The sequence below is a fragment of the Poeciliopsis prolifica genome, unplaced genomic scaffold (assembly GCF_027474105.1).
Source record: "Poeciliopsis prolifica strain line A6 unplaced genomic scaffold, Auburn_PproV2 SCAFFOLD034, whole genome shotgun sequence".
NCBI lineage: Eukaryota > Metazoa > Chordata > Actinopteri > Cyprinodontiformes > Poeciliidae > Poeciliopsis > Poeciliopsis prolifica.
Genome location: NW_026562409.1, coordinates 274,322 through 300,104, shown reverse-complemented (window position 1 = coordinate 300,104; position 25,783 = coordinate 274,322). Strand labels below are relative to the sequence as shown.

At 54.4% G+C, this 25,783-nt stretch overlaps 2 protein-coding genes across 3 annotated transcripts; both read right to left on the bottom strand.

The window, feature by feature from the left end:
- Positions 1 to 329: 329 nt before the first annotated feature.
- Positions 330 to 20,478, bottom strand: sh2b1 (SH2B adaptor protein 1). Of its 2 annotated transcripts, XM_055051920.1 has the most exons (10): positions 20,314 to 20,478; positions 17,382 to 19,282; positions 5,782 to 5,883; positions 5,605 to 5,696; positions 5,287 to 5,369; positions 4,890 to 5,045; positions 4,600 to 4,811; positions 4,348 to 4,522; positions 4,065 to 4,155; positions 2,890 to 3,011 (listed from the first exon to the last, which is right to left on the bottom strand). In XM_055051920.1, the coding sequence occupies exons 2-10, from the start codon at positions 19,038 to 19,040 to the stop codon at positions 2,990 to 2,992; spliced, it is 2,592 nt and encodes an 863-aa protein (XP_054907895.1). In that variant the 5' UTR covers positions 19,041 to 19,282; positions 20,314 to 20,478; the 3' UTR covers positions 2,890 to 2,989. The 2 variants fall into 2 exon arrangements, with proteins under 2 accessions (XP_054907893.1, XP_054907895.1); XM_055051918.1 differs by lacking the exon at positions 4,065 to 4,155 and having other exon boundaries at positions 330 to 3,011.
- A 417-nt stretch (positions 20,479 to 20,895) lies between these two features.
- Positions 20,896 to 23,723, bottom strand: LOC129373828 (heat shock 70 kDa protein 1-like). Its single transcript, XM_055051913.1, is given in 3 exon segments — positions 20,896 to 22,340; positions 22,342 to 23,107; positions 23,405 to 23,723. Coding segments are annotated over 2 exon segments (1,917 nt in total). The 5' UTR covers positions 23,085 to 23,107; positions 23,405 to 23,723; the 3' UTR covers positions 20,896 to 21,166.
- Between the last annotated feature and the right edge of the window lie 2,060 nt (positions 23,724 to 25,783).

Here is a 25,783-nt window from a genome sequence, read left to right as displayed (position 1 = left end):
CTGGCGGCCATGTTTGGTCCTCTGGGCGCTGGCGGCCTAATTTTACATGGAACTGATTAAGGGTTAGGAAGCAGAACAGTTAAAACCGGTGGCTTCCTGGTGTGTGCCAAGCCGAAGGTCAAGGGTCATTCTTCCTGTCATGAGGAGTAGCCCCAAACATTAGGAAGTGTGGTTCTGGAATCAGATCTTCTAATCTTCGAGGTTTTTGTCTCGATTCTTTTTGACAATTTTTCTGTTTCCCTCCTGAGCCGCGAAGAACTGATCTGGACTGGATGGACCAGAACCTTCGGTCCAAACCGGACAGAAAGAATAAAACACGCCACATCAGGTTGAATGTTTCACTATATTTATATTATATCATTAAAATTGATGTAGTACCTGAAACTAACCACACAGGACAGTCTGTCCTCAACAAACGGTCCCAGCAAAGAGAGAAAAGAGAGAGAAAGGCACGAAGAGTCTTCCAACTGAGACGAGGACAAAGACATGGAGGACAGCGGAAAGGCGTCGCAGGCGGATGAGCAGACAGACATAGAAAGGCACAACTAGAAATAAGTTATCTGAAATGTTCTAGAAGTGTTGATGAGGAGGACAGCAGGAAAACACCAGGGGGCGCCAGCAGCTCTGTTCATCGTTTGTCCCCAAAATGAAAAAAGGCACAAAGACATCAGAGCTGAGATGGAGACGGAGTCAGAAAATCAAACTAGAAAGCTTTAATACTATTCACCTGACCATCGTTATTATTACGGTCATCATTCTGTCTGCGCTTCTCTGACTGGGCTGAGGTAAATGGTTCCATCCCACTCCAGACCCAAAACCTTACACAGCGCCCTGGTTCCAGCCAATCACAGCTGGACTTTACAAGTGATGCAATTTCCTGTCAGGAATCGGTCTCATCTGGATAAAGTGACTTATTGCTCGGCTTGTTCCAAAACAAAACCAGGACAAGCGACGACATCTGGAGGGGATTGTTCTGGAGAGCTTCTGCACCAGACGCCCGACAGACGCCTTGCAGACGCCTTGCAGACGCCCGACAGACGCCTTGCAGACGCCCTGCAGACGCCCTGCAAACGCCTTGCAGACGCCCTGCAGACGCCTTGCAGACGCCCTGCAGACGCCCGACAGACGCCCGACAGACGCCCTGCAGACGCCCGACAGACGCCCTGCAGACGCCCCGCAGACGCCCTGCAGACGCCCCGCAGACGCCTTGCAGACGCCCGACAGACGCCCTGCAGACGCCCGACAGACGCCCTGCAGACGCCTTGCAGACGCCTTGCAGACGCCCCGCAGACGCCTTGCAGACGCCTTGCAGACGCCCGACAGACGCCCTGCAGACGCCCGACAGACGCCCTGCAGACGCCCCGCAGACGCCCGACAGACGCCCTGCAGACGCCCGACAGACGCCCTGCAGACGCCCCGCAGACGCCGTGCAGACACCCGACAGACGCCTTGCAGACGCCCCGCAGACGCCGTGCAGACACCCGACAGACGCCTTGCAGACGCCCCGCAGACGCCTTGCAGACGCCCCGCAGACACCCGACAGACGCCCAACAGACGCCCTGCAGACGCCCTGCAGACGCCCTGCAGACGCCCGACAGACGCCCCGCAGACGCCTTGCAGACGCCCGACAGATGCCCTGCAGACGCCCGACAGACGCCCGGCAGACGCCTTGCAGACGCGCCGCCGCCTCTAACTGGGATTGTAAAGAAACCGGAAAAGGAATCAGAATGAAACTGGGTCAAAAGCCTGTGACCCAGTTAGACCCTGAATGATGGTTCTGATGGAACCGAGTCAGGCTCGCCCTGAGGAGAACCAGAGCTCAGAGGGATCCGGTTCATGTGCGTATTCCAGAACCGCTGCTTTCACCACACTCGTCCCAGGGTGCCGTTACCATGGCGATGAGGCCGAACCCCTCCTATCTGGACCTTAAGACTCCAGTGGAAAGTTCCCCCGGTGACTGAAGCATCAGGCGAACATCTGATGGGCCCAGAGGCCTGGGAACCAGATGAAGCTGGTTCATTTGGACCCGTCAGAGGAGGCAGCAGAACCACCAACATGTCAGTGGGTCATTAGTGTTGGTTCTGTCAGTAGTGGTAATGTAGAAGGGGTCAGAGGTCACATAAGCCAGCCAGGCTATTGTGATCAGGACCGGTCCTGACCCACCCAGCTTCCACCTTAATCCAACCTAATCTGAACAGATTAACTCCAGATCCTGGATTAAAACATCCTGAACTTCCCCGTTTCCCTTCCTGTGACCTTCAGTCGGGTCCAGACGAGGGGTCAAAGGTCAAAAACCCACCATGAGTCCAGAATGGGGCTCAGAACCGGTAATCTGGGTCATGTTGGATCTCCAGCAGGTGAAGAACATCCTGGAGATCTGACCCTTGACCTTTGGGTCTCTGAGGAACTGGGTCATCTTTGGGACATTTCAGGGATCTGTTTGGGTTCAGAACCTTTTACTGGGTTGAATGGTTCTGTAATCTGAAGCAGGCTCCGGAGAACTGCCCGTCTGGACCTCTAACAGATTGCAGGCGCCGGACAGAACTGGGCCGGTTCCGGGGGCGGTGTAAGGTTCAGGTTCTGTAGCGTATGTTTGGCTGTCTGGGCAGAACTGTGTGAGGTTCTGGTCCTGCTGGCTCCACAGGCTCGAGTTTCAGTCGTAGTGTCCAGAAGGTTCTGCGAGGCGGAGTGGCCAATCGGGCCGGCGGCACCGCTCGTTAGTGTGTCACCTGTCGGCCTCGATTAGTGTTAGAACCCCCCAAGATGGCCGCCGCCTCAGAAGAAGGAGTACTGGTTGTCGACGGCGCGCGGCGCCCTCGCCCCGTCCCGCTCCTCGCCCTCGGCGGCGTCCAGCGGCCGGAGGGGCGTGTCCTCCCAGTCCTCCGCCGGCCCGCCGCTTCCCACCGCCGGCTCCGCCTCAGATCCTCTCTCCTGCGGGGGGGTCGGTGGCGCCGGGCGTCCCGGCGGCAGCGGCGGGGCCTGGGGGGGGCTACGGGGTCTGCTGGTCGAGTCTGCAGGGATCCAGGAGGAGAAGAAGAAGTGACGAGTTAGAGAGAGAGAGGAGGAGCAGACGGAGGGAGACAGAATGGCGGTGAGTGGGAGGAGTCAGGTGGTTCTGGACTCTCAGGGACGGGTTCCCATGGTCCAACAGAACCTCTGGTTCTGATCGGCCAGATACAGATAATCACAAGGTTCTACAGGCTGCAGCTCAGAACGACCTAACTGGTTCCAGAACCATTACAGCTCTCCTTTCAACAGATGGGTCAGAACCAGAACCTGGCAGGTCCAGTTCTACTGTTTTCTACAGCTCATCATCTGTTCTTCTTCTTCTTTCCTGAAATTATTTGTAGTTTTTATGTTGTTTCCCTTCTGATAGACGCTGTAATGTGCAGCAGAGGCCAGCAGGGGGCAGTAAGACATAGAAACTGCATGGTATAGAATGGTGCTGTGGAAACCGAGCCAGTACAGCTGGTTCTGGTTCTGCAGCAGGCCTGTTAAAAACGATATGTCCCTTCCTGAATGCCACATCATTTGAATGAAAAGCATCGCTGCGTCCAATAAGAACTTCTTAAAATCAATCAATCCTGAATCGTTTGCCATTGATCAGTCGCTCCACAATTTCTATCCAGGATCCAGGATTGCTTGTGATTTTTTCACAATCAAAATTATATAATATCTACAATATTTCTGCTTATGACATTGAAGGTGACTTTTTGTTACTCGCCACATCGATCGAGGCTGAGGGTGAAAGTCAGAAACAGACATTTTGAAATCATTTGCAATAAATTCACATTCATTCATTAAAACGTCGATTTCCTGTGAATTTTGGAGATCGCTGAATTGCCAAAAACTGGAATTGACTGACGTAATTTGGCGTCTGGAGGGCCACATGGAGAATTAGGGAGAGCTTTAATTGGCCCCTGAGCCTCGAGTTTGACATGCGCAAAGGATCTGAACGGTTCTGGTTCTGGTCGGACCCGGAAGCCGCCTGAGAGCCCGGACTGAATGGAGACGCGTCCTCGCTGCCACACACTCGTCCTCCGGGCCGGGTCGGTCTCACTTACACACAGTCAGAGATGGGGGTTGATGGAGAGTCGGGATGGCGCGTGGTGATGGCGTCGCAGGCCGCGGGCCGACTGCCCGCCCGGTCCCGGCCTGCAGGGGGCGAGCCAACCATACAAGACAACAACAGAGAGGTCAGATGGTCCCAAGGGTGGGCGACGTCTCCTCTGCTTCAGGGATCGGTGCAGCATGAGGATGAGGATGGTGACCCATGCGGGACAGGATGAAGGCTTCACACCTGTCCAGGGACCGGTCCGGGTTCTGCCGACCCGGTTCTGATCGTACCTGGCTGTCGGACCGCCGTGGCTCCCACGAAGCTGATGAGCGTGACATCAGAGGCGCCGCCCGACTCCAGGGGAATGGGATGGACCCGGAAGTGCTCCAACATGTCAAAGATGGACTGGAACCAGAGGTGCTGGACCCGGCACTGGCCGTCCTCGTTCAGGGACAGACGGAGGTGCTGCGGGACCCGAGACACGGAGACATGTAGCGCGGCAGAGACACGAGGACAGTCCGCCCTCCGCCTCCTGGACTCACCTTGGCCTTGCCCTGAAAGTTGAAGGTGAGGACGTACTCTCCCCGCCGCGTCTCGCTCTGTCGGACCAGGAAGACGCCGTGGCTCGCCGGGCCTCCGGCCAGAACCAGCTGGGCCGCCTTGAGACGCGACAGGGTGCCGTGGAACCACTGGCACTCGCTGAGCGGGTGCTCCACGGCCTCGGAGGTCACCGCGTCAGAGAACAGGAACGACCCTGCGGGGGAAGCGCATCGGGCCCGGTCACTCAGGGTCCCGGCCGTTTCCAGAACCAACCCGCCCGGGTCATCATTACCTGTCGCTTCTGGCGTCTCAGCAAAAGGTGTGCCCAGACCAGCGCCGACCCCCCCGAAATTTCTGCCATCCGGCTCGTCCAGTGGCGCTCGAGGTGGAAGTTCTGGAGGAAGTGGATCCATGAGAGGGGAGGAGCCTCCGATCCCTCCGTAGCAGACTGACGGGTCGGAACCCGGCCGGTGAGAAGGAGCAGAACACTGTTAGACGTTCATGAACTACCATAAAGATCCCGTGTTTCCTCCAGACCAGTACAGAAGTTCTGATCCAGCCTTGGTTTCCACCGACCCGGCTCCAACGCGGTCCGGATCAGCGGCCTCAAGGTTTGGACTTTGGCTATCCGGTTCTCTGGATCAGAACTAGTCCTGGCCCAGCACCGGGACAGGAAACCCAACACTCACCTTGTGAAAGACGCTCGCCGATCTCTGGCGTTCCACTGACGTCCAGCGAAGCCGGACACGCCCCTTCAGCGTCCTCCTGCTCGCTGCAGCAGGAAGCACAGTCAGTCACTGCAGCGCCTGCTGACATCCGGACTCGCTGCAGTCACAGGTTCTACAGCAGTCTGGACTGTGGACCCTGACGTTAGCGTTAGCTGCTACATGTTAGCAGTCAGATGCTACTTTAGGCTAGCATAGACAGTAGTCTTTCTCAGCGTCCAATCAGATCGCTTAGAAGTAGAAATTGTAACTCCTGAGGTTCTGCTCCGATCGGATCAGTACCTGAGACAAATGGCGTTCCTGATGTCACTCAGCCAAGCTCTCATCTGCACAGCGTCTCGGGTTTCGATCACGTACTGGGCCGACCCGTCCAGCTGCAGAGGAGCAGAAACAGGGCAGCTCGGATCAGAACCAGGCCGGCCCGTTTGGGTGAAATTACTTATAGAGAAACATCTGGACCTGCAGCAGGAAGGTGTTCTCCTTGTCCGGGACTTCCAGCGCCGTGGTGCTCCTCACGTCCAGGATGGAGAAGCAGGGAACGGTCAGCCGCGGCTTGGAGGCCTGCAACACACAGAGGTTCTGGTTCTGACCCGATACCATCTACTGCAAGGATTCCCCAGTGTATTAAAAGCCTGGCGGCCCGCTTCATTAGACCCCCTGCCAGGATAAGCGTTGCTTGATTTTATTTTTTAAAAAAGTTATAATTTTGGGGGAAGAAAGAAAAAAAAAACTTTTATTTTTATTTTTTTAACTAAAAGCCGGATTGCAAAAGTGTCTCCGTTGCTTTGAGAGTTTAACTTGCAGAGCGGATTTCTAATGTTTATAGTTTATTATTTAAATCTGGCAGAGCGACCAATCACAGCAGCTGGAGCCTAAACCTCAGCCCGTTGCCTCAACATGTTGCCTCAGCATGTTGCCTCAGCATGTTGCCTCAGCATGTTGCCTCAACATGTTGCCTCAGCATGTTGCCTCAGCATGTTGCCTCAGCATGTTGCCTCAGCCCGTTGCCTCAACATGTTGCCTCAGCATGTTGCCTCAGCATGTTGCTTCATCATGTTGCTTCATCATGTTGCCTCAACATGTTGCCTCAACATGTTGCCTCAGCCTGTTGCCTCAGCATGTTGCCTCAGCATGTTGCCTCAGCATGTTGCTTCAGCATGTTGCCTCAGCATGTTGCTTCAGCATGTTGCCTCAGCATGTTGCCTCAGCATGTTGCCTCAGCATGTTGCCTCAGCCCGTTGCCTCAACATGTTGCCTCAGCCCGTTGCCTCAACATGTTGCCTCAGCCCGTTGCCTCAGCATGTTGCCTCAGCATGTTGCCTCAGCCCGTTGCCTCAGCATGTTGCCTCAGCCCGTTGCCTCAGCATGTTGCCTCAGGATGTTGCCTCAGCATGTTGCCTCAGCCCGTTGCCTCAGCATGTTGCCTCAGCCCGTTGCCTCAACATGTTGCCTCAGCCCGTTGCCTCAACATGTTGCCTCAGCCCGTTGCCTCAACATGTTGCCTCAGCGCGTTGCCTCAGCATGTTGCCTCAACATGTTGCCTCAGCCTGTTGCCTCAACATGTTGCCTCAGCGCGTTGCCTCAGCATGTTGCCTCAGCCTGTTGCCTCAACATGTTGCCTCAGCGCGTTGCCTCAGCATGTTGCCTCAGCATGTTGCCTCAGCATGTTGCCTCAGCATGTTGCCTCAGCATGTTGCCTCAGCATGTTGCCTCAACATGTTGCCTCAGCGCGTTGCCTCAACATGTTGCCTCAGCATGTTGCTTCAGCATGTTGCCTCAGCATGTTGCCTCAACATGTTGCCTCAACATGTTGCTTCAGCCCGTTGCATCAGCATGTTGCCTCAGCCCGTTGCCTCAACATGTTGCCTCAGCCCGTTGCCTCAACATGTTGCCTCAGCCCGTTGCCTCAACATGTTGCCTCAGCCCGTTGCCTCAACATGTTGCCTCAGCCCGTTGCCTCAACATGTTGCCTCAGCCCGTTGCCTTAACATGTTGCCTCAACATGTTGCCTCAACATGTTGCCTCAGCCCGTTGCCTCAACATGTTGCCTCAACATGTTGCCTCAGCACGTTGCCTCAACACGTTGCCTCAACATGTTGCCTCAACACGTTGCCTCAACATGTTGCCTCAACACGTTGCCTCAACATGTTGCCTCAACATGTTGCCTCAACACGTTGCCTCAGCGCGTTGCCTCAACATGTTGCCTCAACATGTTGCATCAGCCCGTTGCCTCAACATGTTGCCTCAACATGTTGCCTCAGCCCGTTGCCTCAACATGTTGCCTCAACATGTTGCCTCAGCCCGTTGCCTCAACATGTTGCCTCAACATGTTGCCTCAGCATGTTGCCTCAACATGTTGCCTCAGCGCGTTGCCTCAGCCCGTTGCCTTAGCATGTTGCCTCAGCATGTTGCCTCAACATGTTGCCTCAGCCCGTTGCCTCAGCCAGTTGCCTCAACATGTTGCCTCAGCGCGTTGCCTCAGCCCGTTGCCTCAACATGTTGCCTCAGCGCGTTGCCTCAACATGTTGCCTCAGCGCGTTGCCTCAGTGCGTTGCCTCAGCATGTTGCCTCAGCCCGTTGCCTCGGCTCGTTGCCTCAACATGTTGCCTCAGCCCGTTGCCTCAGCATGTTGCCTCAACATGTTGCCTCAGCCCGTTGCATCAGCCCGTTGCCTCAACATGTTGCTTCAGCCCGTTGCCTCAACATGTTGCTTCAGCCCGTTGCCTCAACATGTTGCTTCAGCCCGTTGCCTCAACATGTTGCTTCAGCCCGTTGCCTCAACATGTTGCCTCAGCCCGTTGCCTCAACATGTTGCCTCAGCCCGTTGCCTCAGCCCGTTGCCTCAACATGTTGCCTCAGCGCGTTGCCTCAGCCTGTTGCTTCAGCATGTTGCCTCAACATGTTGCCTCAGCGCGTTGCCTCAGCGCGTTGCCTCAACATGTTGCTTCAGCCCGTTGCCTCAACATGTTGCCTCAGCGCGTTGCCTCAGCCTGTTGCTTCAGCCCGTTGCCTCAACATGTTGCCTCAGCATGTTGCCTCAACATGTTGCTTCAGCCCGTTGCCTCAACATGTTGCTTCAGCCCGTTGCCTCAACATGTTGCCTCAGCCCGTTGCCTCAGCGCGTTGCCTCAGCCCGTTGCCTCAACATGTTGCCTCAGCCCGTTGCCTCAGCCCGTTGCCTCAACATGTTGCCTCAGCGCGTTGCCTCAGCCCGTTGCCTCAACATGTTGCTTCAGCCCGTTGCCTCAACATGTTGCCTCAGCCTGTTGCTTCAGCCCGTTGCCTCAGCATGTTGCCTCAGCGCGTTGCCTCAGAATGTTGCCTCAGCCCGTTGCCTCAGCATGTTGCCTCAACATGTTGCCTCAGCATGTTGCCTCAGCATGTTGCCTCAGCATGTTGCCTCAACATGTTGCCTCAGCATGTTGCCTCAGCGCGTTGCCTCAGCATGTTGCCTCAACATGTTGCCTCAGCGCGTTGCCTCAACATATTGCCTCAGCATGTTGCCTCAGCGCGTTGCCTCAACATGTTGCCTCAGCCCGTTGCCTCAACATGTTGCCTCAGCGCGTTGCCTCAGCATGTTGCCTCAACATGTTGCCTCAGCCCGTTGCCTCAACATGTTGCCTCAGCATGTTGCCTCAACATGTTGCCTCAGCGCGTTGCCTCAACACGTTGCCTCTGCCCGTTGCCTCAACATGTTGCCTCAGCCCGTTGCCTCAACATGTTGCCTCAGCATGTTGCCTCAACATGTTGCCTCAGCATGTTGCCTCAACATGTTGCCTCAGCATGTTGCCTCAACATGTTGCCTCAGCGCGTTGCCTCAGCCCGTTGCCTTAGCATGTTGCCTCAACATGTTGCCTCAGCATGTTGCCTCAGCATGTTGCCTCAACATGTTGCCTCAGCATGTTGCCTCAACATGTTGCCTCAGCGCGTTGCCTCAACACGTTGCCTCAGCCCGTTGCCTCAACATGTTGCCTCAGCCCGTTGCCTCAACATGTTGCCTCAGCATGTTGCCTCAACATGTTGCCTCAGCATGTTGCCTCAGCATGTTGCCTCAACATGTTGCCTCAGCATGTTGCCTCAACATGTTGCCTCAGCATGTTGCCTCAGCATGTTGCCTCAGCATGTTGCCTCAACATGTTGCCTCAGCGCATTGCCTCAGCCCGTTGCCTTAGCATGTTGCCTCAGCATGTTGCCTCAGCATGTTGCCTCAACATGTTGCCTCAGCGCGTTGCCTCAGCCCGTTGCCTTAGCATGTTGCCTCAACATGTTGCCTCAGCCCGTTGCCTCAACATGTTGCCTCAGCCCGTTGCCTCAACATGTTGCCTCAACATGTTGCCTCAGCGCGTTGCCTCAGCCCGTTGCCTCAACATGTTGCCTCAGCGCGTTGCCTCTTCCCGTTGCCTCAACCTGTTGCCTCAGCCTGTTGCCTCAGCATGTTGCCTCAACATGTTGCCTCAGCGCGTTGCCTCAGCCTGTTGCCTCAGCATGTTGCCTCAGCCCGTTGCCTCGGCTCGTTGCCTCAACATGTTGCCTCAGCCCGTTGCCTCAGCATGTTGCCTCAGCCCGTTGCCTCGGCTCGTTGCCTCAACATGTTGCCTCAGCCCGTTGCCTCAACATGTTGCCTCAGCCCGTTGCCTCAACATGTTGCCTCAGCGCGTTGCCTCAACATGTTGCCTCAGCCCGTTGCCTCAACATGTTGCCTCAGCGCGTTGCCTCAGCATGTTGCCTCAACATGTTGCCTCAGCATGTTGCCTCAGCGCGTTGCCTCAGCGCGTTGCCTCAGCATGTTGCTTCAGCATGTTGCTTCAGCATGTTGCCTCAGCATGTTGCCTCAGCATGTTGCCTCAGCGCGTTGCCTCAGCATGTTGCCTCAACATGTTGCCTCAGCGCGTTGCCTCAACATATTGCCTCAGCATGTTGCCTCAGCGCGTTGCCTCAACATGTTGCCTCAGCCCGTTGCCTCAACATGTTGCCTCAGCGCGTTGCCTCAGCATGTTGCCTCAACATGTTGCCTCAGCCCGTTGCCTCAACATGTTGCCTCAGCATGTTGCCTCAACATGTTGCCTCAGCGCGTTGCCTCAACACGTTGCCTCAGCCCGTTGCCTCAACATGTTGCCTCAGCCCGTTGCCTCAACATGTTGCCTCAGCATGTTGCCTCAACATGTTGCCTCAGCATGTTGCCTCAACATGTTGCCTCAGCATGTTGCCTCAACATGTTGCCTCAGCATGTTGCCTCAACATGTTGCCTCAGCGCGTTGCCTCAGCCCGTTGCCTTAGCATGTTGCCTCAACATGTTGCCTCAGCATGTTGCCTCAGCATGTTGCCTCAACATGTTGCCTCAGCATGTTGCCTCAACATGTTGCCTCAGCGCGTTGCCTCAACACGTTGACTCAGCACGTTGCCTCAACATGTTGCCTCAGCCCGTTGCCTCAACACGTTGCCTCAGCTTGTTGCCTCAAAATGTTGCCTCAACATGTTGCCTCAACACGTTGCCTCAGCGCGTTGCCTCAAAATGTTGCCTCAACATGTTGCCTCAACACGTTGCCTCAGCATGTTGCCTCAACATGTTGCCTCAGCATGTTGCCTCAACATGTTGCCTCAGCATGTTGCCTCAGCATGTTGCCTCAACATGTTGCCTCAGCGCGTTGCCTCAGCCCGTTGCCTTAGCATGTTGCCTCAACATGTTGCCTCAGCCCGTTGCCTCAACATGTTGCCTCAGCCCGTTGCCTCAACATGTTGCCTCAACATGTTGCCTCAGCGCGTTGCCTCTTCCCGTTGCCTCAACCTGTTGCCTCAGCCTGTTGCCTCAGCATGTTGCCTCAACATGTTGCCTCAGCGCGTTGCCTCAGCCTGTTGCCTCAGCATGTTGCCTCAGCGCGTTGCCTCAGTGCGTTGCCTCAGCATGTTGCCTCAGCCCGTTGCCTCGGCTCGTTGCCTCAACATGTTGCCTCAGCCCGTTGCCTCAGCATGTTGCCTCAGCCCGTTGCCTCAACATGTTGCCTCAGCCCGTTGCCTCAACATGTTGCCTCAGCCCGTTGCCTCAACACGTTGCTTCAGCCCGTTGCCTCAACATGTTGCCTCAGCCCGTTGCCTCAACATGTTGCCTCAGCATGTTGCCTCAACATGTTGCCTCAGCCCGTTGCCTCAACATATTGCCTCAGCGCGTTGCCTCAGCATGTTGCCTCAACATGTTGCCTCAGCCCGTTGCCTCAACATGTTGCCTCAGCATGTTGCCTCAACATGTTGCCTCAGCGCGTTGCCTCAACACGTTGCCTCAGCCCGTTGCCTCAACATGTTGCCTCAGCCCGTTGCCTCAACATGTTGCCTCAGCATGTTGCCTCAACATGTTGCCTCAGCATGTTGCCTCAGCATGTTGCCTCAACATGTTGCCTCAGCGCGTTGCCTCAGCATGTTGCCTCAACATGTTGCCTCAGCGCGTTGCCTCAACATGTTGCCTCAGCATGTTGCCTCAGCGCGTTGCCTCAACATGTTGCCTCAGCCCGTTGCCTCAACATGTTGCCTCAGCGCGTTGCCTCAGCATGTTGCCTCAACATGTTGCCTCAGCCCGTTGCCTCAACATGTTGCCTCAGCATGTTGCCTCAACATGTTGCCTCAGCGCGTTGCCTCAACACGTTGCCTCAGCCCGTTGCCTCAACATGTTGCCACAGCCCGTTGCCTCAACATGTTGCCTAAGCATGTTGCCTCAACATGTTGCCTCAGCATGTTGCCTCAACATGTTGCCTCAGCATGTTGCCTCAACATGTTGCCTCAGCGCGTTGCCTCAGCCCGTTGCCTCAACATGTTGCCTCAGCATGTTGCCTCAACATGTTGCCTCAGCCCGTTGCCTCAACATGTTGCCTCAACATGTTGCCTCAGCGCGTTGCCTCAGCCCGTTGCCTCAACATGTTGCCTCAGCGCGTTGCCTCTTCCGTTGCCTCAACCTGTTGCCTCAGCCTGTTGCCTCAGCATGTTGCCTCAGCCCGTTGCCTCAACATGTTGCCTCAGCCCGTTGCCTCAACATGTTGCCTCAGCCCGTTGCCTCAACATGTTGCCTCAGCGCGTTGCCTCTTCCCGTTGCCTCAACATGTTGCCTCAGCGCGTTGCCTCAGCCTGTTGCCTCAGCATGTTGCCTCAGCATGTTGCCTCAACATGTTGCCTCAGCGCGTTGCCTCAGTGCGTTGCCTCAGCATGTTGCCTCAGCCCGTTGCCTCAACATGTTGCCTCAGCCCGTTGCCTCAACATGTTGCCTCAGCCCGTTGCCTCAACATGTTGCCTCAGCCCGTTGCATCAGCCCGTTGCCTCAACATGTTGCTTCAGCCCGTTGCCTCAGCCCGTTGCCTCAACATGTTGCTTCAGCGCGTTGCCTCAACATGTTGCCTCAGCGCGTTGCCTCAGCATGTTGCCTCAGCCCGTTGCCTCAACATGTTGCCTCAGCCCGATGCCTCAACATGTTGCCTCAGCCCGTTGCCTCAACATGTTGCCTCAGCCCGTTGCCTCAACATGTTGCCTCAGCCCGTTGCCTCAACATGGTGCTTCAGCCCGTTGCCTCAACATGTTGCCTCAGCCCGTTGCCTCAGCCCGTTGCCTCAGCATGTTGCCTCAGCCCGTTGCCTCAACATGTTGCCTCAGCGCGTTGCCTCAGCCCGTTGCCTCAACATGTTGCCTCAGCCCGTTGCCTCAGCATGTTGCCTCAGCATGTTGCCTCAGCATGTTGCCTCAGCCCGTTGCCTCAACATGTTGCCTCAGCCCGTTGCCTCAACATGTTGCCTCAGCGCGTTGACTCAGCCCGTTGCCTCAACATGTTGCCTCAGCGCGTTGCCTCTTCCCGTTGCCTCAACCTGTTGCCTCAGCCTGTTGCCTCAGCATGTTGCCTCAACATGTTGCCTCAGCGCGTTGCCTCAGCCTGTTGCCTCAGCATGTTGCCTCAGCATGTTGCCTCAACATGTTGCCTCAGCGCGTTGCCTCAGTGCGTTGCCTCAGCATGTTGCCTCAGCCCGTTGCCTCAACATGTTGCCTCAGCCCGTTGCCTCAACATGTTGCCTCAGCCCGTTGCCTCAACATGTTGCCTCAGCCCGTTGCCTCAGCCCGTTGCCTCAACATGTTGCTTCAGCGCGTTGCCTCAACATGTTGCCTCAGCGCGTTGCCTCAGCATGTTGCCTCAGCCCGTTGCCTCAACATGTTGCCTCAGCCCGTTGCCTCAACATGTTGCCTCAGCCCGTTGCCTCAACATGTTGCCTCAGCCCGTTGCCTCAACATGTTGCCTCAGCCCGTTGCCTCAACATGGTGCTTCAGCCCGTTGCCTCAACATGTTGCCTCAGCCCGTTGCCTCAGCCCGTTGCCTCAGCATGTTGCCTCAGCCCGTTGCCTCAACATGTTGCCTCAGCCCGTTGCCTCAGCCCGTTGCCTCAACATGTTGCCTCAGCCCGTTGCCTCAGCATGTTGCCTCAGCCCGTTGCCTCAACATGTTGCCTCAGCCCGTTGCCTCAACATGTTGCCTCAGCCCGTTGCCTCAACATGTTGCTTCAGCCCGTTGCCTCAACATGTTGCCTCAGCCCGTTGCCTCAACATGTTGCTTCAGCATGTTGCCTCAACATGTTGCTTCAGCATGTTGCCTCAGCATGTTGCCTCAACATGTTGCTTCAGCATGTTGCTTCAACATGTTGCCTCAACATGTTGCCTCAGCGCGTTGCCTCATTATGTGACCTCAGCATGTTGCCTCAGCATGTTGCCTCAGCATGTTGCCTCAACATGTTGCTTCAGCATGTTGCCTCAGCATGTTGCCTCAGCATGTTGCTTCAGCATGTTGCTTCAGCATGTTGCCTCAGCATGTTGCCTCAGCATGTTGCTTCAGCATGTTGCCTCAACATGTTGCCTCAGCATGTTGCCTCAGCATGTTGCCTCAGCATGTTGCCTCAGCATGTTGCCTCAGCGCGTTGCCTCAGCCTGTTGCCTCAGCATGTTGCCTCAGCCTGTTGCCTCAGCATGTTGCCTCAGCATGTTGCCTCAGCATGTTGCCTCAGCATGTTGCCTCAGCGCGTTGCCTCAACATGTTGCCTCAGCATGTTGCCTCAGCATGTTGCCTCAGCATGTTGCCTCAGCATGTTGCCTCAGCGCGTTGCCTCAGCATGTTGCCTCAACATGTTGCCTCAGCATGTTGCCTCAACATGTTGCCTCAGCGCGTTGCCTCAACATGTTGCTTCAGCATGTTGCTTCAGTGCGTTGCCTCAACATGTTGCCTCAGCATGTTGCCTCAGCGCGTTGCCTCAACACGTTGCCTCAGCACGTTGCCTCAACACGTTGCCTCAGCGCGTTGCCTCAACACGTTGCCTCAGCATGTTGCCTCAACACGTTGCCTCAACACGTTGCCTCAACATGTTGCCTCAACACGTTGCCTCAGCGCGTTGCCTCAACACGTTGCCTCAGCGCGTTGCCTCAACACGTTGCCTCAGCACGTTGCCTCAACATGTTGCCTCAGCATGTTGCCTCAGCATGTTGCCTCAACATGTTGCCTCAGCGCGTTGCCTCAGCCCGTTGCCTTAGCATGTTGCCTCAACATGTTGCCTCAGCCCGTTGCCTCAACATGTTGCCTCAGCCCGTTGCCTCAACATGTTGCCTCAGCCGTTGCCTCAACGCGTTGCCTCAGCGCGTTGCCTCAACGCGTTGCCTCAACATGTTGCCTCAACATGTTGCCTCAACACGTTGCCTCAACACGTTGCCTCAACACGTTGCCTCAACACGTTGCCTCAACACGTTGCCTCAACATGTTGCCTCAGCATGTTGCTTTAGCATGTTGCTTCAGCATGTTGCCTCAGCATGTTGCTTCAGCATGTTGCCTCAGCATGTTGCTTCAGCATGTTGCCTCAGCATGTTGCCTCAGCATGTTGCCTCAGCATGTTGCCTCAGCATGTTGCCTCAACATGTTGCCTCAGCGCGTTGCCTCAGCCCGTTGCCTTAGCATGTTGCCTCAACATGTTGCCTCAGCCCGTTGCCTCAACATGTTGCCTCAGCCCGTTGCCTCAACATGTTGCCTCAGCATGTTGCCTCAGCATGTTGCCTCAACATGTTGCCTCAGCATGTTGCCTCAGCATGTTGCCTCAGCATGTTGCCTCAGCATGTTGCCTCAGCATGTTGCCTCAGCATGTTGCCTCAGCATGTTGCCTCAGCATGTTGCTTCAGCATGTTGCTTCAGCATGTTGCCTCAACATGTTGCCTCAGCATGTTGCCTCAACATGTTGCCTCAGCATGTTGCCTCAGCATGTTGCTTCAGCATGTTGCTTCAGCATGTTGCCTCAACATGTTGCCTCAACATGTTGCCTCAGCATGTTGCTTCAGCATGTTGCCTCAGCATGTTGCCTCAACATGTTGCCTCAGCATGTTGCCTCAACATGTTGCTTCAGCATGTTGCTTCAGCATGTTGCCTCAGCATGTTGCTTCAGCATGTTGCCTCAGCATGTTGCTTCAGCATGTTGCCTCAGCATGTTGCCTCAGCATGTTGCCTCAACATGTTGCTTCAGCATGTTGCTTCAGCATGTTGCCTCAGCATGTTGCCTCAACATGTTGCCTCAGCATGTTGCCTCAACATGTTGCCTCAGCATGTGACCTCAGCATGTGACCTCAGCATGTTGCCTCAGCATGTTGCATCCTCATGTTGCTTCAGCATGTTGCCTCAGCATGTTGCCTCAGTGTTGCCTCAGCGCGTTGCCTCAGCCTGTTGCCTCAGCATGTTGCCTCAACATGTTGCTTCAGCATGTTGCCTCAGCATGTTGCCTCAGCGCGTTGCCTCAGCATGTTGCCTCAGCGCGTTGCCGGTTGGTCGGAGCGTTAGCCGTTAGCGAACCAGCGCTAACCTCGTCATGCAGGTTCAGCCGGTGATTAGCTTTCTATCTCGCCTTGTTTGTCTCGCTTCTTGCTGGTTTTATATGATTTTTCCGTTAGAACGAAGCATCAAACTTTATCAAATGTTTTGTCCACTCAGAGTTAATGAGCGCAGAGATCAGAGAAACTCGACCCATAAACTCGGCCAACCAGAACCGTTTCTGTGGCTCTTATTAAAAACTCAATGTTAGAGCTGCTAGAGCCACATTAGCAGCATTGGATTAAATCTCAATAAACAAATGTTACATTTCTATATTTGTGGTCTGTGTTATCATTTATGGCCCCAGAAGCCCTGATGACTTTATTTGGATTAAACAGAAATGCTAATAATTATGATTCATTGTACTTTTTGATGTGTTGTTTTTAAGACTAGTTTTGGGTTTAAATAGTTTCACTGGCCATGTTTTCATATAATTACCCAACAATACTTTTACTTTTCCTGTCAACTTTACATGTTTTACTACAAAAACATGGCGGACGCCTCGGCGCGTCGACCGCCGGGCTGAGCAGGTTTTCTGAGGGAAACCTTGTACCGGTTCTGACCCGATTCATTTTACTGCAGGGTGTCAAACTCTGTTTTGAGCCAATCAGGATCATCAAGGCTCTTAAAGGGCCAGTTGCCCTTTAAGGGGGCAACTGGCTTCTCGCCAGTTCAGCGTGGGGCGCTTCTCCCTGATAGACATTTTAACACGATATGCCACAATGATGCACTACACACAGTAACGTTTTGATGAAACCAGTTCACAAACTGTTAAAAAACAAATCAATTATGAAAATTAAATATTATTGTTGAACATCTTCTCAGTCCCTTCAGAATTTCTTGATTCGTTTTGTGATTTTTGTCCAATAAAAGTCTAAATATTTGTGGCACTCATTTGCAAATGTCTGATATTTGCTCTGATTTATGATGGTAAATGTGACTTTCTTACTCACTGTGTAGATCATGAACTATAATCAAGTGAGGCTGAGCCAGCCGTTTAGTTCAAGTAAGAAAATTTATGGCAATTTTTGAGAAAAATCTCTGAGCCCAAAAGAGTTTTATGATTTGTTGATTTTTGTTTGAGGGCCACATAAAAAGCTAAGGGGGCCGAATTTGGCCCACGGGTCTTGAATTTGACACACGTCATCTAGTGGTTCTGACCGATACCATCAGCTGGTTCTGGTTCTGACCCGAATGCACTGACCTTTGGGGGGATGAAGAACTCCAGGTAGTACTCCTCTCCTCGCTCGCCCCCTTCTCGGTCTCGCTCTCTCAGGACCAAACGACATTTGTGCCAGCGGCCCCCCCTCCAGGGGACGGTGATCCCGCTGGCCAGGGGCGGCACCGGGCCGGCCTGGGCCCCCGGCTGGGCCCCCGGCTGGGCCGTGCTGTTGCTCTCTGCGCCGTGATGCAGCAGTCCGAAGGAGAAGCCGGAGAAGCCGTGGCTGCCGCCCAGCTCGTCGCTGGAGGAGCTGACGCTCACCCCTCCCTCCCGCACCAGACGGCCCACCTTCCTGGGGGGGCCCAGGGCGGCGGCGCTGCTGGGGGGCAGCGAGTTGGAGCCGGGTTGGGGGTTCTGCGTGAAGATGGGCGGTGGCGAGCGCGACAGCCTGAGTTTCTCCAGCCGGTGGCTCCACTTGTCCTTCTCGCCTCCCTCGCCGTTGCTCCGCCGGCGATCACGCGCCGTCTCGGAGAGAGACAGCGAGGTGGCGCTGCTGGAGGACGAGGGCGGCAGGGAGGAAGAGGAGGAGTGAGGAAGGGAGAGGGGCATAGACAGGGACACGGGCATGGAGGAGGTGGGCGTCGGGGGCTGCGTGGCGGCGCTTCTCTTGGCGCCGCCGGAGTCCTGGACGCCCAGGGTGTAGCTGTAGCTGGAGGGCAGCGGGCTCTGCGCCGCATCGCTGGAGGCGCTCCTCCAGTGCAGAATGCCGCGCACGCTGCCGCGCACGCTGCGCCCCACGCTGCGCAGGGAGAAGCGCTTCTTCAGCTTGTTCTTGGAGGAGTTGGGTGTGCCGTTGCCTTTGGAGTCGGGCGGCGGAGTGACGGAGCAGGGAGGGAGATGCAAAGTGTGATCCGCCTCAGATGACTCGTCGAGCTCCGCGCCGTCACCGGCCGAAGCCGCTCCGACCCAGCCGTCTTCCTCCTCCTCTGCCGGCGCTTCGCCGTTCCCGGGGCCCGGAGGGGCGCCGCGCTCCTCCCGCCTCCCGTTGTTCCCTCCCACCGAGGAGCAGCAGGACGACGACGAGGACGGCGGCAGCACTTGGCCCTGGGCGTAGGAGTCCTGGAAGCGGTCGCTGCTGCGGTTCTCCAGCACCAGCCGGGACGGCGCCGGCCTGGACGTCCCCCGCGCCGCGCCGGAGGGAAGTGGGAGCGCCGGGCCCTCGGGTCCCGCCAGCGGCGAGACCGCCTCCTCTTCCAGGGAGGTGGCGTCGGATGGAGGAGCCCAGCTCATCATCTCGTCACGTCCCACGGCTCCGCTTGGAGGCAGCGCCCCCTCCAGCTCGCTCTGGAAGTGGCGGATGAAGCGGTCGGTGAAGCGGCGGCAGAAAGCTGCCGCCGAGTCCGCGCTGTAGTGCGGGTTCTCCAGGAGAAACGCCCGGAAGTGGCGCGCAAAGTCTCCGGCAGCGACACGCGCATGGAGCTCACAGAATTCGGTCCAGCTGAGGGACGGCGAGGGGGACGGTGTGGGCGTGTCAGACAGGGAGGACGGCGGGGCTGGCGGGCTCACAAGGGGGGCCAGGGGGGCCGGCCTGGAGGACAACGGCAGCAGGGAGGGCGACGGCGGTGACGGGGAGGGCGAAGGGGGCAAGGGGGAGGGGCCAGAAGCCCGTGGGCTGGGCGGAGTCAGCAGAGAGCCGTTCATCCCGCGAAATGTCTGCGACTCAGTTCAGTCCAATCGCTTCAAGATGCAGAGACAGAAAGTGAGAAAAGCCAGCAGCTCGTCCACAGCCTGGACCCATAAACCTGCAGCACCGCGGCACGCTGCTGCTCACATCCTCCGCTGCTGCAGCAAAGCCAGCTCCTCCAACCAGCTGCAGCGCCTGACCTCACCACGCCGGCTCGCCTTCATCAGCGGATGGACGCCCAGAGAGCCGAGGCTGCGAGCTGCAGGACACAGAGGAAGGGTCAACAGGAAGCTCTGCACACGGTCGCCGTCTGCCGGGCATGAAGAGCAGGAAACCCAGAGCAGCTGGTCGGATACTTTACCTACGTAGCAGAGACTGAACGCATGCTGCCTGAAATGTTACATCCAAGATCTCTGCTGCACCCACATGAGTTCAAAGCGTGATCAGAATATACTGTTTGTATGAATGTTCCGGCTATTTTAGTCAGATTACAATCAGCAGTTGATTATAATCAGAGGTGATTCCATAAAAACAGCGACAGCCCTTTAAATAACCTGCAACATTTATCTGATCTCTATCAATTATTACTAAGCTAAAGGTTTTAGGAGGAAGTAAACAGCCTCTGTGTTATTTCTCACCAGGATGTTTTTCTGTAACTCGTCAGGTTCTGGTTCTGTTTGAGGTTTCTTCCTGTTAAAGGGCTGTTTGTCCTGTCCACTGTCGCTCCGTGCTTGTTAGGGGAAGTGAATGTAAAAACTTTTTAAACCAGTATGACTCACTGCAACTGCACTGCTTGACCAGCAGAATGAGCTGGAATGACTGGAATTATTTTTGATCGTCCAGAAGATTTGTGTTGTGAATTTGTGACATCTAAATAAATTGAAAATGTCTCTATAAATGAAGATCCTTCCAGATTTTTTCAAATGTGTCTAATTTCCCCTGCAGATGATTATTGTAAGCCGGGGAAGCTGAATAAATGCTGAATAACCTCTGAGTCCGTCCAGCACCAGAACTACTGCAGGTTCGAGGCTCTGGAAGCAGCGACCATTCAGCCCATTAGCCTGCTAACAATAGCTGCCCGCTCTCCCCCGCCACCCCGCCGCTTGTTACCCGCTGGGGTAACCGCCACGGCGGGATGGAGCCGCTCCGTGGGGCTTCATGTTGGCTGTGCGGTAAACAATCCGCGGACTTAATCAGAAACCCGCAGCTAACGCCAAACATTAGCTCCGAGCTATCGGCTATCTGCTAACCAGCTAACTAGCTGCTACTAAAAGAGCGACTGAGCCGTACCTGTTCATCGCAGCCAAGCGTTTCATCTGCGGCTGAGGCGGCCGCACATACCGGCATCCAGCCTGTTAACGCAACAGCAACACCATCCTCCACAAACCCTGCTGTCGCTGTTGCTACTAAGTATGAATATCGCTATGCCTGGACTGGACCCGTTTTCTCGTTCTGCTTCCGTTCTCGCGATATTTACAGGAAGCTCGGCGCTGTTTGAACTCGCTGCTCCAGGTTTGAAACTCACTAAATAACCAACCTGTTTCTGTCCTACTTTATCTGATTCACTTTAGTTTTAAAACATATTAAATGCTAGTTTTGTGTATCTACTTTGTTTTATATTAGACAAGTTTGTTTCTTTGCCATTCTTTTCAGTTTACTTTATTCTCAATATATTTGTCAATATCTCCGGAAAAGTTGATAAACTTTCGAGTTAAAAACTAATAAAGGCCTGGAACCATAAGGGCCTTAAGGGCCCAACATGTAGTGAAGAAATGTCCTCCAGATCCTCAGCAGTTTAGACATGGACAAAATATGAAGCTTTTGTTTTGCTTGGAGCTGAAACCCAGAAAAATCAAAACATTGATCAGAAAATTTTCACTTTTAATCTTTTATTTCATTGTCCAGCAAAGAAAAACATGTTTACCCTGTAAAATATTTACAACTTTAATGATCACAGTTCAAACAAAGTTTTTACAGCTCAATTGTGATGATGATGAAGACTCAAGAACATCTAAAATTACAGCTCCGTTTTTAAAACATATTTCACAACAATAAACAGTCTGGAATAGTTTTTCTCATCTTTATTTCATGGCCCAGCAGCTTTAGGATCAAGGTGAGAAAAGGTGAAACCTCCAGTGGTCCTTCAGTCCACCTCCTCCACAGTGGGCCCCTGGCTGTGGGCTCCTGCCTGCTCTCTGCAGCTGCCAGTGGGCCTCCCTCCCTGGTACAACTTGCTGATGATGGGGTTGCACACCTTCTCCAGCTCCTTCTGCTGGTGTTGGTACTCGTCCTTCTCAGCCAGCTGGTTGTTCTCCAGCCAGCTGATGGTCTCCTCGCACTTGTCCAGCACCTTCTTCTTGTCCTCCTGGCTGATCTTGCCCTTCAAGCTCTCGTCCTCCACGTTGCTCTTCATGGTGAAAGCGTAGGACTCCAGGGAGTTCTTGGCAGCGATCTTGTCCCTCTGCAACTCGTCCTCGGCTTTGTACTTCTCGGCGTCCTGCACCATCCTCTCGATCTCCTCTTTGCTCAGTCGGCCCTTGTCGTTGGTGATGGTGATCTTGTTCTCTTTGCCGGTGCTCTTGTCCGTCGCCGACACGTTCAGGATGCCGTTGGCGTCCACGTCGAAGGTGACCTCGATCTGCGGGACCCCTCGTGGCGCGGGCGGGATTCCTGTCAGCTCAAACCTGCCCAGCAGGTTGTTGTCCTTGGTCATGGCTCTCTCCCCTTCGTAGACCTGGATCAGGACCCCGGGCTGGTTGTCGGAGTAGGTGCTGAACACCTGGGTCTGCTTGGTGGGGACGGTGGTGTTGCGTTTGATCAGGGCCGTCATCACTCCTCCGGCCGTCTCGATCCCCAGGGACAGAGGAGCCACGTCCAGCAGCAGCAGGTCCTGGACGTTCCCCGACGTGTCTCCCGTCAGGATGGCGGCCTGGACGGCGGCGCCGTAAGCCACCGCCTCGTCCGGGTTGATGCTCTTGTTCAGCTCCCGGCCGTTGAAGAAGTCCTGCAGCAGCTTCTGGATCTTGGGGATTCGGGTGGAGCCTCCCACCAGGACCACGTCGTGGATCTGGCCCTTGTCCATCTTGGCGTCCCTCAGAGCCTTCTCCACGGGCTCCAAGGTTCCCCTGAACAGGTCGGAGCACAGCTCCTCAAAGCGAGCCCTGGTGATGGAGGTGTACAGGTCCACGCCCTCGAACAGAGAGTCGATCTCGATGCTGGCCTGGGAGCTGGAGGACAGGGTCCTCTTGGCCCTTTCGCAAGCTGTGCGCAGCCTCCTCAAGGCTCTCTTGTTCTGGCTGATGTCCTTCTTGTGTTTCCTTGAACTCCTCCACAAAGTGGTTGACCATGCGGTTGTCAAAGTCCTCTCCTCCCAGGTGAGTGTCTCCGGCCGTGGCCTTCACCTCGAAGATGCCGTCCTCGATGGTCAGGACGGACACGTCGAAGGTGCCTCCGCCCAGGTCAAAGATCAGGACGTTTCTCTCTCCAGTCTTGCCTTTGTCCAGACCGTACGCGATGGCGGCCGCCGTGGGCTCGTTGATGATCCTCAAGACGTTGAGTCCCGCGATGACGCCTGCGTCTTTGGTGGCCTGTCGCTGAGAGTCGTTGAAGTAGGCGGGGACCGTGACCACGGCGTTGGACACCTTGTGGCCCAGGTAGGCCTCGGCGATCTCCTTCATTTTCACCAGCACCATGGAGGAGATCTCCTCGGGGAAGAAGGCTTTGTTCTCCCCTTTGTACTCCACCTGAATTTTGGGCCTGCCTCCTTCTGAAAGCACCTTGAAGGGCCAGTGCTTCATGTCGGCCTGCACCACCGGCTCTTCAAACCTTCTGCCGATCAGCCTCTTGGCGTCAAACACCGTGTTGCTGGGGTTCAGGGCCACCTGGTTCTTGGCCGCGTCCCCGATCAGCCTCTCGGTGTCGGTGAAGGCCACGTAGCTGGGGGTGGTCCTGTTGCCCTGGTCGTTGGCGATGATTTCCACCTTTCCGTGCTGGAAAACCCCCACACAGGAGTAGGTGGTGCCCAGGTCGATGCCGACGGCCACGCTTTTAGCTGCACACATCTTGGCTGGGTTTCCTTTCAGACCTGAACCAGCAGAGACACACGAGAGGAGGAGGAGAGGAGGATTAGTCCCTCTCAGAAACACTTCAGATGCTTTAGGTTTTTACTGGACTTTGTGGCAGGTTTTGCTCCAATCTGACTGCTTTCTGTAAAGCTGCGTTCAGCGACGCCTTGGACACGTTCAAGCGTCATTTGCTCCGCAAATCTGTTGGGCATGTTTCAGTCTTTGACTAAACTCTACAAGGTGTGTTTCTGTGTCCCAGTTGATAAGAGCATGAATTCAGCCTGGAGTCGCAGAGAAGAAGAAAAGTGAGAACTTACTGTGGTCCAGAGGTTCCTGCGCTGTGATGCTTCTTTCTCCTCTGCTGGATCTCCTGATGTCCTCTGAAGGTCTCTGAGTCTCTAACTGTCTCAGCTTCGCCCTCACCGCTATTTAAACCCCTCACTCGCTTCTCGCTGCTTCTCCAGCCTTCGGCCAATCACAGGGCGCGGCGAGGCACGGTGCGCCATGACGTCACGCGCTAGAAGTTTCTCCCGGCTTCTGGTCGCTCCGAGAAAATGTCAGAAAGAGACAGAAAAGCCCGATGGTTTCACTGCGTTTCCAGAAGCTCCCAGAGCGGGAATGACGGAGACAATATTGCAGCAAAAATATCAACATGTTGGTTCAATAAAGCGCAGAAATCCTCCTGAAGGCCGGAGGTTTGTTCAGTCTGTCGGATATTTCAGGTTTTAGACTGAAGGAGCCGCTGCAGGACTGGGACTCTCCAGGTTCACTTAGGGTTATGAACATACTATTTAATTCAATCTAGTTCACAATGTCTCGCAATTAGACAAATATATTCTGCACCGCAGTTTTTCTGATTGTTGTGTGCTTGCTTTTAAACTGAGCCATGACGTCACAGTTTCACTCTTCTGTGTGTTTTGCTCTGTTCATGATGCAGCTGCTGTTTCCTTTCATCACTGATAACCTGCAGTTATTTGAACCAAACTTTAGTCACTGAGGATAAAATCATTTTACTTTGAAACAAAACTGAAGTCAAAATGAAACGACTAATCGAAATGAGTTCATAACACAAAACAAAATTCTGTCAGAACCACATCAATGATTGATAAGTTTATGTTTCCAAACGCTTTGAAGGTTCTGGTTCTTCTCTCCAGAACCAACGGGAAAGAGGCGCTCCAGCCTCTGACAGTTTGTATTTTAAAGATAAAATACAAACCAACTGAAACAAACGGCAAATCCGGCCCTTCAAAATAAGATCAATCTGCGAGACATTCAGGTCTTGACCATTTAATTCTTTACCTTTTATTCTGAAGGATGGAACCGGAAACTGTGGATTGTGCTGAGAGAGAAACCTCCAGAAACTTCTAGCGCGTGACGTCATGGCGCACTGTGCCTCGCCGCGCCCTGTGATTGGCCGAAGGCTGGAGAAGCAGCGAGAAGTGAGCGAGGGGTTGAAATAGCTGTGAAGCTGTTTAGAGACTCAGAGACTGCCGGGGCCCGTCTTCCGGACTGCTGGGGCCCCGTCGTCCGGACTGCTGGGGCCCGTCTTCCGGACTGCTGGGGCCCCGTCGTCCGGACTGCCGGGGCCGGTCGTCCGGACTGCTGGGGCCCCGTCGTCCGGACTGCCGGGGCCGGTCGTCCGGACTGCTGGGGCCCCGTCGTCCGGACTGCTGGGGCCCATCCCTCCAGCCATTCTCACACATTCAGACTGGAGCATAAACTCTCCACTGGCTGACAATTATTTCAAGAGTTTCTTACATGAAACTAAATATTTCACTTTTTACCGCTAAAAGCTGCATCTTGTTCTCCTTGTCTAACTGCAAACAAGGTTATTTCTTTTATCATGAACATTTCAAACTATAGTGAGAAGAAAAGTTTAAGAAGGGTTAACACAGTGCAGCAATATGAAGCATATTTCATATTCAAAATATCCAAAACTTGATTATTGCATTTTCATTTCTCCACAGTGTGACCCGGGCCGCACCCAGTCGAGCCACCAGGGGGCGCTAACAACTGAAAAAACCCTGGAACAATCCAGTTCAGGGGCCCCCATCAGGGAAAGTTAGACATTTCCAAAGGCCCCTGACCAACAGGGGGCCCTCCACTATTTTTTACAGAGAATATATTAAAAATGGGACCCTGTCAATTACAAAATTAATTATTTTGTGTTTTCTACTTTACCCCTCCCAGCAGGGCTGACCCAAAGCATAAGCAAACTAAGCAGCCGCTTCGGGCCTCAGGGCCACCTTGGGGCCCCTAATAATTTATATGTCTTTATAATAACCAAAACACACAACTTCACTTTGAAGTGATTTGTTTTTACTATAATATATATTTGATCATTTGGCTGAGGGCCCCATGGAGGCTTGGACCGGCCCTGGCTCCCAGACCAAAAAGCACATATTTGCCCTGAAGCCCCTGGATCTGCATGAATCGGTTCCTTCCTGCCTCATGGTGACGAAGTTCAGCAGCAGACGGTGGAAAACAAGAACGACTGGCTGTCACTGAGCTGCAGAGGAAATGATCCAGTAGGTTTTCAAAATACAGAGAGAAAAAGGTAAATGTGTCAATTTATGACTTCTTGTGTTTCCTCTCTCTCTCTCTACATATATATCTATATATAGATATATATTAGTCTAATTATAATCACTTTTTTATTAATACAATGTGGGACTGATTTATCCAATGCTAAGCTA

What these genes read in the sequence shown, in the direction of transcription:
- sh2b1 (XM_055051918.1), bottom strand. Translation starts at nt 19,040, where the DNA reads ATGAACGGCTCTCTGCTGACTCCGCCCAGCCCACGGGCTTCTGGCCCC. An exon ending in AGAACACCTTCCTGCTGCAG is followed by an intron (nt 5,697 to 5,781) that starts GTCCAGATGTTT and finishes GCTCCTCTGCAG; the next exon opens with CTGGACGGGTCGGCCCAGTA. An exon ending in CGGCGAGCGTCTTTCACAAG is followed by an intron (nt 5,046 to 5,286) that starts GTGAGTGTTGGG and finishes CCGACCCGTCAG; the next exon opens with TCTGCTACGGAGGGATCGGA.